Source organism: Sinocyclocheilus rhinocerous, unplaced genomic scaffold (genome assembly GCF_001515625.1).
Source record: "Sinocyclocheilus rhinocerous isolate Xijiao unplaced genomic scaffold, SAMN03320098_v1.1 scaffold182, whole genome shotgun sequence".
In the NCBI taxonomy this organism is placed as follows: Eukaryota; Metazoa; Chordata; class Actinopteri; order Cypriniformes; family Cyprinidae; genus Sinocyclocheilus; species Sinocyclocheilus rhinocerous.
In genome coordinates, this window is record NW_015655576.1 from 20,674 (window position 1) to 34,514 (window position 13,841).

At 37.3% G+C, this 13,841-nt stretch overlaps 1 protein-coding gene across 1 annotated transcript in view; it reads right to left on the reverse strand.

The window, feature by feature from the left end:
• The window catches only part of LOC107718612 (cytochrome P450 2K1-like), a 34,997-nt gene that overhangs the window by 9,132 nt on the left and 12,024 nt on the right, over window positions 1-13,841 (reverse strand). The window contains exons 2-8 of the mRNA XM_016525780.1: window positions 11,823-11,985; window positions 11,487-11,636; window positions 11,207-11,367; window positions 10,061-10,210; window positions 9,756-9,880; window positions 9,537-9,673; window positions 9,238-9,439 (exon numbers count right to left, since the gene is read on the reverse strand). Of these exons, the coding sequence (XP_016381266.1) occupies window positions 9,238-9,439; window positions 9,537-9,673; window positions 9,756-9,880; window positions 10,061-10,210; window positions 11,207-11,367; window positions 11,487-11,636; window positions 11,823-11,985 (1,088 nt within the window). The remainder of the gene's footprint in view (window positions 1-9,237; window positions 9,440-9,536; window positions 9,674-9,755; window positions 9,881-10,060; window positions 10,211-11,206; window positions 11,368-11,486; window positions 11,637-11,822; window positions 11,986-13,841) is intronic.

Below are 13,841 nucleotides of genomic sequence, written 5' to 3' on the forward strand. Positions count from 1 at the left end.
GAGATGATGCCACCCCCTCAGAGGTCCTCAAAGGTTGCCAACCCTGAAACAACATACAGAACTACCACATTTTGCTATAAGTTTGATTGCATCATATAATAATTGCTGTTAATAGTGTTCATCGTCTGTTTGATTACGTCTTTAATTGATTTTTCCGTACATTTCTGCCATATGTACATTAACTGACAGTCACCACTGATAAGCTACCACTAAATATTGTAGAAACTTAATTTGCTATAAAGTTGCTTTGCAACGATTTGTATCGTGAAAAGCGCTATACAAATAAACTTGAATTGAATTGAATTGAATTTATACGTTTAGCGACCTTTGCTTTCAAACACAACTTGCTGAACATATGCAGTTTTTCTGTGCCTTTTTTAGACTATATGATACATTTCCATAATAGCTTTTTATACTTGCATTTTTAAATATGTCATGTAAAACATACTCTATATATTACACAAGTATTAAAATACAAAATAATAAATAATTATAATAAATAGTAAAGTCTGTTGCCAGGGTGTTTCTAATGCAGCTGCTTTTTCCCTTTTTCAGAAAGCCATTTGAATGAAATAATGGAATTGTTATTTTGCTGTTGAAGCAAATGACAACATAAAAATGATATTTGTGGCGGTGTGATGGGCACCGGCATGTTCTATGTGCCATAATTCAGAGACTCATATCTCTTGGATTTACAACACGTAAATTCATCCATTTCTCCCGATATAGATGAAAGTAAGTGGCCGGTGAACTGGGAGAAGAATAGAGTGAACTTTATAGTTATTTACACACAATGTGTATCCAGTATGAATAAAACACGTTGTCAAATTATAATTGAATGGATTGTTGCTGCTTCTATAGACATCAGTGTGTATTTTACAAACTAAATGTATTGTTTTGCTAATACTTATGTGTATTTAAATGTCTGAAACCTAAAATAAACATGTGGTTGAAAACACTGCATAGTTGTGAAAATATGACAAGCGCTGAGCATGTCAGTGCCAGCCAAAGCATGAAAGCACATTTGAATCTATCACTGTGCATTCTAAAATCCCATATGTACTCCGTACTCCCAAGAGCATAGAAACAATGATCCCACACGTGGAACTGTATATTAACATAACTGCTTCTTAGAAACGATACGATTTCTTCTGGTGTAATGCAATACAATGATATTATGCATGTCAAAAACATGGTAATACCATGGTACTTTAAGTCGTTTTGTGTACTCATGGCCGGACGTCCATTGGGCTTGACTGGGCTGCAGCATAGGCCCCGACCAGTAGGGGGCCCTGCCTTTACCTGTTTAGATTTGTTTGATTGGTTCAGTTATATGCCAGTCAGAAATTATTAGCTGCATTTCCACTGTCGGGTCAGTGCGATCGAGGGCTAATAACCTCTGACTGCGAGCTTAGAGGCATAATCAAACAGTGTAAACTGGTATTTATCATTATTTCACATAGAACGAGGGCCCCATAAGTCTAACCTTGTGTGTACTATTCATGTTTCGATTAGACATCTTTTTACCTGCAGCGTCGTTCACAAGCACGTGAGGTTTTGACCCGAACATAATGACCTTCTTGGCTGACAGCCGGCAGACAGACAGAATGCAGGTTTTGTTTAAATAGGTTAATATTAACTTAATCTAGCACTGTTTCTGATTTGTGTTTAAAGTTCCTGTTAGTCTTTTACCTGCAGGGACACATCAATGTTTGTTTTTGCTTTGTAAGAGTTTACACATTGGCATTATAAATTCTTGTCCATGTACCTTTTTCGAGACAAACGTGATTCACAAGTGGAAAAAAGATCCCTCTCATATTTTTTTCTGAAAATAATAATAATGTTGCATACTGTAGAATTTTTTTTTTAATACTTACATTAATTTACACTATGCACTATAGGGGCGTAACCAATCAAATGAAATAAGTATTATCAAAAAGTGGGTTATTGAATCATTGACTTGATTGACCCAATTCCTTAAAACGCCAAATTATTCTAGAATAAAACACCACACTGTGCTGGGAGAGGTAAGTGTTCTGCCTTGTTTGGAACGATTCTCGCTGGCAAAATAGAGCAAAAACAGTCAAAATTGTACTTAAAAACTATTGTGTAAAAAGTCCATGGAGCATTTCACTTTCCCAGGCATTGTGAACGCAAATCTATGCATTTGGGTGTGACACTCAAGTATAATAGTGACTGTTGATTGTCATTATTTAAATATATGTAAATATTTTCTTGAGTCATGTAGGCGTGCAGGTATAAGCAGAGCGTGAGCTCGCAGCTATGGAGATACCTGAGAGACCGCCAACTTTTGTCACGTCTCTGTTACTTCTGAATAAAGTCTTTCTGTCCCCGATGGAGTTTTGGTTCCTTGCCATTGTCGCCTTTGGCTTGCTTAGTTGGGGACGCTTGACTGATTGCACAGCACTATTGGACGAGAGCTGAACTGGATGATCACTGAATCATCAATGAACTGACTTTAGCTGGAAAAATTACTCTTTGTTATTGTCTTCTTGCATTATTGACTAACTATTTTCCTGTTTGACACTGTAAAGCTGCTCTGACACAATCTGTATTGTATAAAGCGCTAAACAAATAAAGGTGACTTGACTTAACTTGACTAATGAGGAGAAATGGAGCATGTATTACAGTAAGAATGTTTTCTTCTATTATGAGAGAAAACATCCCTATTTTGAAACATGCTTCATTCACCATCATCTTGCTTGTTCTGAATCAGTTGGGAATAGCTGCTGCTTGATTAGTCTTTTCCTCCTACTTTTTACTCTTATTCAAGTAATTATATGAAGATCATTACTTTTACTTCTGTTCTTCTTTAAGTATTTGTCCTTTTACATCAGTACAGATTTTTAGATTGTTCTACCCACCTTTGAGTGTTATTTTATTTGCTGCATTCAAGTACATATCCTGAAAATACAAAGAAAATACAAACCAATTTGGGATTTACAATTATGTACTCTTACAATTATTTAATGGACAAGCATATGGTGGTAATATAGTGGTGAAATACAGTCACAGTTTGAGTTGTAGCAACAAGTTGACTATTAGTTTTATTTTATTTTATTTGTATTTTGCGAAGTTAATAAAGCATTGTGTTGTATAAAAAATTAAAATATAACAATTTTGGTAGATTTACCATGCTAATAACAGTGGAAACGTGTCATTACAATCTATAAAAAAGGGTTTATGTGGTGTTTTATCTTCTTAACATCACAAGATTGCAATTACTAGTAAATGGAAGAATTTATGTTAATAAACATTCTGCTTAAGATCTATTCTATTGACAAAGCATGCAATTCATTTTCATATATATTTATATATATAAAAATTTAAAAAAAGACAACTCACATGCATCTGGTCCATTGATAAAGCCATGTCTCAGGTCACGTGTGACTTATGGATCGCCTTTTCAGAGGCGTCCAATCACAGCTGACTTCCGGAAAAGGGGAAGTATCCAATGGCATTCAATTCATTTTCATATATATTTATATATATAAAAATAAAAAAAAGACAACTCCCATGCATCTGGTCCATTGATAAAGCCATGTCTCAGGTCACGTGTGACTTATGGATCGCCTTTTCAGAGGCGTCCAATCACAGCTGATTTCCGGAAAAGGGGAAGTATCCAATGGCATTCAATTCATTTTCATATATATTTATATATATAAAAATAAAAAAAAGACAACTCCCATGCATCTGGTCCATTGATAAAGCCATGTCTCAGGTCACGTGTGACTTATGGATCGCCTTTTCAGAGGCGTCCAATCACAGCTGATTTCCGGAAAAGGGGAAGTATCCAATGGCATTCGAGATTACAATTAAAACAGTAAGTCCCGCCCCACGACTGCCAAAAGTCTATAATATATACTGTGTGCATTTCTAAACTTCGATACCCTTTCTTATACAGTATACTCCAATAAAATGTATTGTTGAAATTTTCATCACCAGCTTCTGCTCTATGAACTCTATGAAGTTTAATTTTCTACATAATATTTGACATAAAGTGTCATTTACGAGAGTACTGTATTTGTACAGTATGTAATAGTAATATACTGTAATTTACATCTGGTTCGCTGCTTTGACACAACCAGTATTGTATAAAGCGCTATACAAATAAAGGTGACTTGACTGTGTACAGAATACTTTCAATGTTATTATGTTGTTCTAAGTCGCTTAAACACGCATTTATTGCATTAATTGCAAGCAAAAGTTTAACAAATGTAAACTAAATTAATTTGGATTCAAATACATTTTATTTTAATTAGACTAGGCTACACTACACTGTAAAAGAAATATTGACTGTTAGTTAGGTGAATAAGTCATGAATGCGTCTAACCGTAGTCTTTGGTCTAACTACACAATGAGTTAGGCCAACACGTTGTCAAATTATAATTGAATGGATTGTTGCTGCTTCTATAGACATCAGTGTGTATTTTACAAACTAAATGTATTGTTTTGCTAATACTTATGTGTATTTAAATGTCTGAAACCTAAAATAAACATGTGGTTGAAAACACTGCATAGTTGTGAAAATATGACAAGCGCTGAGCATGTCAGTGCCAGCCAAAGCATGAAAGCACATTTGAATCTATCACTGTGCATTCTAAAATCCCATATGTACTCCGTACTCCCAAGAGCATAGAAACAATGATCCCACACGTGGAACTGTATATTAACATAACTGCTTCTTAGAAACGATACGATTTCTTCTGGTGTAATGCAATACAATGATATTATGCATGTCAAAAACATGGTAATACCATGGTACTTTAAGTCGTTTTGTGTACTCATGGCCGGACGTCCATTGGGCTTGACTGGGCTGCAGCATAGGCCCCGACCAGTAGGGGGCCCTGCCTTTACCTGTTTAGATTTGTTTGATTGGTTCAGTTATATGCCAGTCAGAAATTATTAGCTGCATTTCCACTGTCGGGTCAGTGCGATCGAGGGCTAATAACCTCTGACTGCGAGCTTAGAGGCATAATCAAACAGTGTAAACTGGTATTTATCATTATTTCACATAGAACGAGGGCCCCATAAGTCTAACCTTGTGTGTACTATTCATGTTTCGATTAGACATCTTTTTACCTGCAGCGTCGTTCACAAGCACGTGAGGTTTTGACCCGAACATAATGACCTTCTTGGCTGACAGCCGGCAGACAGACAGAATGCAGGTTTTGTTTAAATAGGTTAATATTAACTTAATCTAGCACTGTTTCTGATTTGTGTTTAAAGTTCCTGTTAGTCTTTTACCTGCAGGGACACATCAATGTTTGTTTTTGCTTTGTAAGAGTTTACACATTGGCATTATAAATTCTTGTCCATGTACCTTTTTCGAGACAAACGTGATTCACAAGTGGAAAAAAGATCCCTCTCATATTTTTTTCTGAAAATAATAATAATGTTGCATACTGTAGAATTTTTTTTTTAATACTTACATTAATTTACACTATGCACTATAGGGGCGTAACCAATCAAATGAAATAAGTATTATCAAAAAGTGGGTTATTGAATCATTGACTTGATTGACCCAATTCCTTAAAACACCAAATTATTCTAGAATAAAACACCACACTGTGCTGGGAGAGGTAAGTGTTCTGCCTTGTTTGGAACGATTCTCGCTGGCAAAATAGAGCAAAAACAGTCAAAATTGTACTTAAAAACTATTGTGTAAAAAGTCCATGGAGCATTTCACTTTCCCAGGCATTGTGAACGCAAATCTATGCATTTGGGTGTGACACTCAAGTATAATAGTGACTGTTGATTGTCATTATTTAAATATATGTAAATATTTTCTTGAGTCATGTAGGCGTGCAGGTATAAGCAGAGCGTGAGCTCGCAGCTATGGAGATACCTGAGAGACCGCCAACTTTTGTCACGTCTCTGTTACTTCTGAATAAAGTCTTTCTGTCCCCGATGGAGTTTTGGTTCCTTGCCATTGTCGCCTTTGGCTTGCTTAGTTGGGGACGCTTGACTGATTGCACAGCACTATTGGACGAGAGCTGAACTGGATGATCACTGAATCATCAATGAACTGACTTTAGCTGGAAAAATTACTCTTTGTTATTGTCTTCTTGCATTATTGACTAACTATTTTCCTGTTTGACACTGTAAAGCTGCTCTGACACAATCTGTATTGTATAAAGCGCTAAACAAATAAAGGTGACTTGACTTAACTTGACTAATGAGGAGAAATGGAGCATGTATTACAGTAAGAATGTTTTCTTCTATTATGAGAGAAAACATCCCTATTTTGAAACATGCTTCATTCACCATCATCTTGCTTGTTCTGAATCAGTTGGGAATAGCTGCTGCTTGATTAGTCTTTTCCTCCTACTTTTTACTCTTATTCAAGTAATTATATGAAGATCATTACTTTTACTTCTGTTCTTCTTTAAGTATTTGTCCTTTTACATCAGTACAGATTTTTAGATTGTTCTACCCACCTTTGAGTGTTATTTTATTTGCTGCATTCAAGTACATATCCTGAAAATACAAAGAAAATACAAACCAATTTGGGATTTACAATTATGTACTCTTACAATTATTTAATGGACAAGCATATGGTGGTAATATAGTGGTGAAATACAGTCACAGTTTGAGTTGTAGCAACAAGTTGACTATTAGTTTTATTTTATTTTATTTGTATTTTGCGAAGTTAATAAAGCATTGTGTTGTATAAAAAATTAAAATATAACAATTTTGGTAGATTTACCATGCTAATAACAGTGGAAACGTGTCATTACAATCTATAAAAAAGGGTTTATGTGGTGTTTTATCTTCTTAACATCACAAGATTGCAATTACTAGTAAATGGAAGAATTTATGTTAATAAACATTCTGCTTAAGATCTATTCTATTGACAAAGCATGCAATTCATTTTCATATATATTTATATATATAAAAATAAAAAAAAGACAACTCCCATGCATCTGGTCCATTGATAAAGCCATGTCTCAGGTCACGTGTGACTTATGGATCGCCTTTTCAGAGGCGTCCAATCACAGCTGACTTCCGGAAAAGGGGAAGTATCCAATGGCATTCGAGATTACAATTAAAACAGTAAGTCCCGCCCCACGACTGCCAAAAGTCTATAATATATACTGTGTGCATTTCTAAACTTCGATACCCTTTCTTATACAGTATACTCCAATAAAATGTATTGTTGAAATTTTCATCACCAGCTTCTGCTCTATGAACTCTATGAAGTTTAATTTTCTACATAATATTTGACATAAAGTGTCATTTACGAGAGTACTGTATTTGTACAGTATGTAATAGTAATATACTGTAATTTACATCTGGTTCGCTGCTTTGACACAACCAGTATTGTATAAAGCGCTATACAAATAAAGGTGACTTGACTGTGTACAGAATACTTTCAATGTTATTATGTTGTTCTAAGTCGCTTAAACACGCATTTATTGCATTAATTGCAAGCAAAAGTTTAACAAATGTAAACTAAATTAATTTGGATTCAAATACATTTTATTTTAATTAGACTAGGCTACACTTGTCACAACTGCTACTGTGGAGGAACGAAGGAGCGCGGAGACAAAGGAGTTGAAGGATAACAATCTTTAATAGTCCAAACTGGGGGAAAACACAGGGTAGTCAGGGGACACACACACGTAGCATCAGGATAAGACGTTTAACACGGCACGCTAGACACAGGAAACACTGGGCTTAAGTACACGACTAAACGAGGGGATGACGAGACACACCTGGACTCAATGAAACACAATAGGAACAGGAAGGAAACCAAATATGGGCATGTCACACACGAGGGAAAACTAGGTCATGGAAGGCACATGGGGAGAAAAACACAACACAGACAGTCCATATTTCTGACATATCGCCCCCCTCCCTGAAGGCATGTCCTCGTACCAAAGAAACAACAGAAGGAGGGACAGTTGGGAACTTGGGAGGAGGCTCAGGAGGAGGACGGACACCTGGGAGGGGGTGGCAGACAGAGTCCAGGGAGGTGACGACGGAGGGATGAGCCAAGGAGGAAACAGGAAGGACTTGGAGCATGCGGTGCCAGGTGGGACCCAGGCCACAGCCATAATGGCAACCAACGGTGGAGCCGACGGAGGGAGGAACCACGGAGGAGGAAGGACTGACAACTCCAAGGGGCCGACCATAGAAAACCATTATAAAGAAAGAAAACACAACCATTTATTGCACTAGTCTGCATTCATATTCTGGGCTCATCTGCTTGCCTATATAAAGTATGCATCATCAATAATGTGTATATACTGAATTTGATCTTTTTATATCACTGTTTTAATACATTAAGCCACATTAAACACATTTTTCACATTAAATGTTTTAGAATGTCCCGCTATTTTTAGTGATTGAAATATTGCGGCGGGGGCTTTTTATTGATTGCAAATGGCTAAAACTTGAATTTTGCTTCCTTTTTTTTTTTTTTTTTGAGAGGTGATCTAAATATTTGTGGCTTGGAAACAGATGAAAAATTGACAGGCTTGTGCTGCCGTTCTGTGGATGTTTTGCCCTCCAGGTCTTCGAGCAATTCACAAGACTGAAAACTATTAATTCACCAATGGGAATTCAAGGGAACATGCTCAGCAACCAATAGCATTGTTGAATAGACTGAAAAGTGGACTGCCACAAACCTGCTGCACATGAATATAGCAGTTTATGTGTGTTTTTCCAAGTAAATATGGCAACAAACTGTACAGGATGCTTAACAGGATAAAAATTTAATATAAGGGGCCTGTAAAATATTGCATCGATTTCATCAATTCAGGGGCAATTGCAAGATGTAGACCTATTGTATGTTTTTCTGAGCCCGGTCTCATGAAAATACGTATAAATAGTACGCCAAATAAAAACGAAAACTCGTGGTATTGATATGCAAAAATTGACTTTGGCGTGCATATGATACGCATGTGTTTGGCGTGCATATAATACGCAGTTTTCGCGTGCATATGATACAAAATTTGTTGGCTTGCATACGATACGCAGTTTTCGCGTACATATGATATGCATCTACCCCACAACCCTAAACCTACCCATCGCGTAGCATATACACGCCAAAGTCCATTTTTGCGCAAAGTCCACGAGTTTAAATTTTTATTTGGCGTAGTATTTATACGCACTTTCATGAGATCGGGTTGGTTTTTCTCTGTGTCGTGTAATTGATGTTTGTTTGTTAATTTATCTGTTAACTTAGTTTTTTTGAAAACGCATGCAAACCTTTCAACAAAATGTGACTGAAGATTAAACAGACTGAAGGCGTTTATGTTTATGCGATCCAGCTCATCTCCAGACACTCCTGGAGGAGGAGTGAAGCGGAAATGCTGAAGGAGGGAGGTGAAGAACAGAAAGAGCTCCATCCTGGCCAAACTCTCTCCAGGACAAACCCTGCGGCCTGAAAGAGACTGTGTGCGCCTCACTGCTGCAAATGGAATAGACATTCCTGTTCTTGGATGTCTACAGGCAGATATAGAGTGCATGGAAAGTCTGCTTCCAGGAAAATGCGTTTTTGTGCTCACAGAGTCCAACCCCGATGCGCAGGAGATGAAAGGATTGGATGGAATCATGGGAATGAATGTCCTTAGTGAATTGAAGACCCTTGTACTGTCTGGAAAGGAGTTCAGTGAGGAACGTAAAGTCAGCCGAGGCACAAATGCTAATGTAAGGAGAGTGATAGCAAGAGTGAATAAAGATGAGGGAACAGATGCCAGTAGCGCCCACACACTGGTACCCTGCACAAAACAACACAAACTATGTTTGCAAATCTCTGGGTTTCATGGATCACAGCGTCTGTATATGGTAAGTTCTTCCTGTTTTCCACCACTGGCTGACGTCTACCGATTACTCGATCACACAATCTCATCTTGAACCTCGACTTTTGTCAAGTCAGATCAACATTGGCAAGAACACAGCATCACAGCATTATTCAAAAAGTTCCTGACAATTTATTAATAAAACAATAAAGTTTGACTTGGCTATATAAACAATTGACTTTTTAATATGGACTGATGAATAAGAACTTTATGAACAAAATGCCATTTGCGGTTGTACCTTGTATTTCAGGGTATTTGGCCATGAGCAGAAGACCCCAGCACAGTGTTGTAGTCATAGTGTCGGTACCAGCAGCAAACAGGTTATTAATTGTACAATGAAGATTCACCGAATGGAACAGAGTCGCTGATTCACTTGATCTCTGCACACATTATCATGGTGACATCCAAGGAAAATAAAGTGTGATGTCAAAACATTAAAAATTAGATTGTGAAAATACATTGATTATGTTGTGATTACAAACTCTAAAACTATAAACATTCTTCATTCCCTCTAAGAAATTTTACATTCCCTCCAAGAAGCTTGTTGGTGAGTGAATGGCACCTTGTGATACCAACATTAAAAGGCACCCAATCACTTTCCTGAACCTTCACCTGCATGATTTTCAATTTGTCAGCATTAGTTAATGCATTAGAAATCATGACATAAACTAACAATAACGACAATATTTTTACAGAATGTATTATTTTAGGCTCATTTTAACATATATAGGCCTTCAATAGTTAATTGCTGAATCATGTTCATTCAACATATTTGTTCCAGACTAAAAACTCATCTGTTTCGCTGTGTATTTACGGAATTCTTATTAGTTTTAAAATACATTTTAATATGTTTTTTTTTATTGTTGATTTTCTTTTTATGCATCTATTTTGATTATTTTAAAATCTTTTTTTTATATAAAGCACTCTGAATTATCATTGTGTATGAAATGTGCTATTTAAATAAACTTGCATTGGCTTCAACTACAAAATGTTGAAAATGTATAAGTAGAAATTAAAAGGGTCATATGATGCGATTTCAATTTTTCCAAAATTCCAAAGTCCATTTCTGCATATAAAGAGCACGCCAAATAGAAACCCAAGTGAACGCGCAGATAGTGTACAGACAAACGGCCGATTTTCGTTTTGTTCCTGAATGAGTGAATGATTAAAATGACTCAAAACACGAGCAAGATGAGTTCCTGCGAAACACATCAATTGAACAAAATCTACTAGAAAATTCTCCTTAATACATTACTAGGCAACTAATGCAATAATAAACATTTTTATAATACATTTTGAATACTTTATTACTTTACACATTTGCTCAATTTAGGAATTAATTGAGGACTGCATACAGAAATGTCTGGGTAGCCTACCTGAACTGATGCTGATCCAATCATCTCCATGGTCGTGTAAGCTCGTCTGACCATGTGATGTAACTCAGTGTTGTTGTACTCAAATCTGCTGCCATAGACAATTGTAGAGATGATGTTTGAAACTGCAAGGTTTACAGGCTGAGCTGTATCAAATGGTTTTCCTGCAAAAAGCAATTTTATTTCATTATAAGTAATTCTGCTTACAGTATGGACTTTAAAACCAAGTGCCTTATTTAGTCAACCACATTACTATATTGTCCTTGTGGTTTTACAGTCTTACCTTCAAACTCCTCAAATTCCTCTTTTAAATATTGCGTTTCTTCAGTGATAATCTGTTCACTTCTTTTCTTGCCCATTCCAAAGTCTCGCAGGTTTGCGAGAGCAAAGCGTCTCATTTCCCTCCAGTTTTCACCATTGGAAAACGAGATCCCTGCAAAGGAATCATTTATCCATTAATGTTATCAAGCAGAATTTAAATGGTTGTGATTTCTTTGTGATTATTGTATCACATGCCTAATCTTTCTTTCTCATTTGACAACAGTACTGTGATGGTATTGTATCAGATCATAATACCATGGAGATTTACCATGATAATACATATACAATTAATTCGTACCAAATCCCTGGTTGAAATCATGAATTATGGGTGTAATATCTCTGTCTCCAAACTCCTCTGACAGGTTCACTAGTGCCTGTTTGACAGCCTTGTATCCTGACAATATCACCACTTTTTTGGGGCCAAAGTGCACCGTGAAAACCGACCCATATTGTTTTGACAGCTGTAAGATAGAAAAGATGGAGCTATTGAAATATATAATTTATCGGCATCATCTCATCTGTGGTCTGTCTGGTCGGTTTATAGCAGAAAGTATTGTTAGAACACAGGATTCAGTCCCAGCTTACCTTCTAACACAATTCTAACCCCCATCTCCATGGTCATTCATTACCATTGACTCTTACCCTAATCAGTATGAGAACTAGGTGACCTATTTGTCATTTTTGAACACTGTATGTGTGCCAGCGATTGCCTACTTGGCATGTGTACCATTTAAGAAATAAGGTACACAATGTGCTTGCGAGCCCAGAAAAAGGAAGAGTCCCAGTGCAAGTGTTAAATCTCTGTCAGGAGACTATCAGGTTGATGCCGAGATCCAGGATTGCAGTTGTGTCCAAGCCTCAAAAAGTAGTCCCAAAGCAAATGGTGGAATTTGAAGAGGATGAGGGCGAGTTACGCGTTAAGTGACATATGCAGTGCAGTGTTAAGATGGAGAATCAGCCCAAGCAACTGTCAATTCCAGTGCAATTTAATCAGGATGGACTGTCTGAGGTACAACGTGAGGAGTTAAATGCACTGTTGGCGTGTTACAGTGATGTTTTTTCCAAGAGCGACACAGATTTTGGATATACGACGACAGTGACGCATAGCATTCCTACAGGAGATGCACAGCCCATAAAGCAACGCCACAGACGAGTCCCACCTCACGTTTTCCAAGAGTTTAAGAGACATGTGCAGGATCTTGTCAGTCAAGGTATACTGAAGGAGAGTCGCAATCCATGGGCCTTCACCTGCAGTCATTGTGATAAAAAAAGACGGAGGTGTTCGTTTCTGCTGTGACTACAGGAGACTCAATCAAGTCACATTTAAGGATGCCTACCCCCTTCCCCGTGTGGAGGAATCTTTGGATGCTTTGGGTAATGCACAGTTGTTTTCCATTCTGGATCTCACAGCAGGTTACTTCCAAGTGGCGGTAAATGAATCAGATCGGGAGAAGACCGCGGTCACAACACCATTCAGGTTGTATGAGTGGACACGGATGCCGTTTGGTTTATGCAACGCTCCGGCCACCTTTCAACGATTGATGGGTGCAGCATTAGGTGATCTGGCCTTTGACATTCTGTTGATCTATCTCGACGATATTATTGTGTTCTCGGTGGATTTCAAGAGTCATTGTGAGAAGTTGGAGCTTGTTTTCTCTAGGTTGCGTCAGCACGGACTGAAGTTGAAACCGAGTAAATGTTTCCTCCTGAGGCCAGAGGTCCGGTTCTTGGGACACATAATTTGCCACCTTTCAGCGATTGATGGGTGCAGCATTAGGTGATCTGGCCTTTGACATTCTGTTGATCTATCTTGACGATATTATTGTGTTCTCGGTGGATTTCAAGAGTCATTGTGAGAAGCTGGAGCTTGTTTTCTCCAGGTTGCGTCAGCACAGACTGAAGTTGAAGCAGAGTAAATGTTTCCTTCTGAGGCCAGAGGTCCGGTTCTTGGGACACATAATTTCTTCTAAGGGAGTTCAGGTGGACAAGGTTCAGTGCTTGAATGCATGGCCATCACCGTCGAATGTGAGGGAGGTTAGACAGCTGTTGGGATGAGTTACTATCGCCGGTTTGTTCCCAGATTTGCACAGCTGGCCAAGCCCCTACATCAGGGGCGTAGCCATCATTTGAGAAGTGAGGGGGACAGAAATATATATATATATATAAAAATAAAAAAATAAAAAATAATAATTATATATATATATATATATATATGTATGTATAACATTACAATATAACATTTCTGTAATCTATATAACCTACCAGTCAACAGTTTTTGAACAGTAAGATTTTTAATGTTTTATAAAGAAGTCTCTTC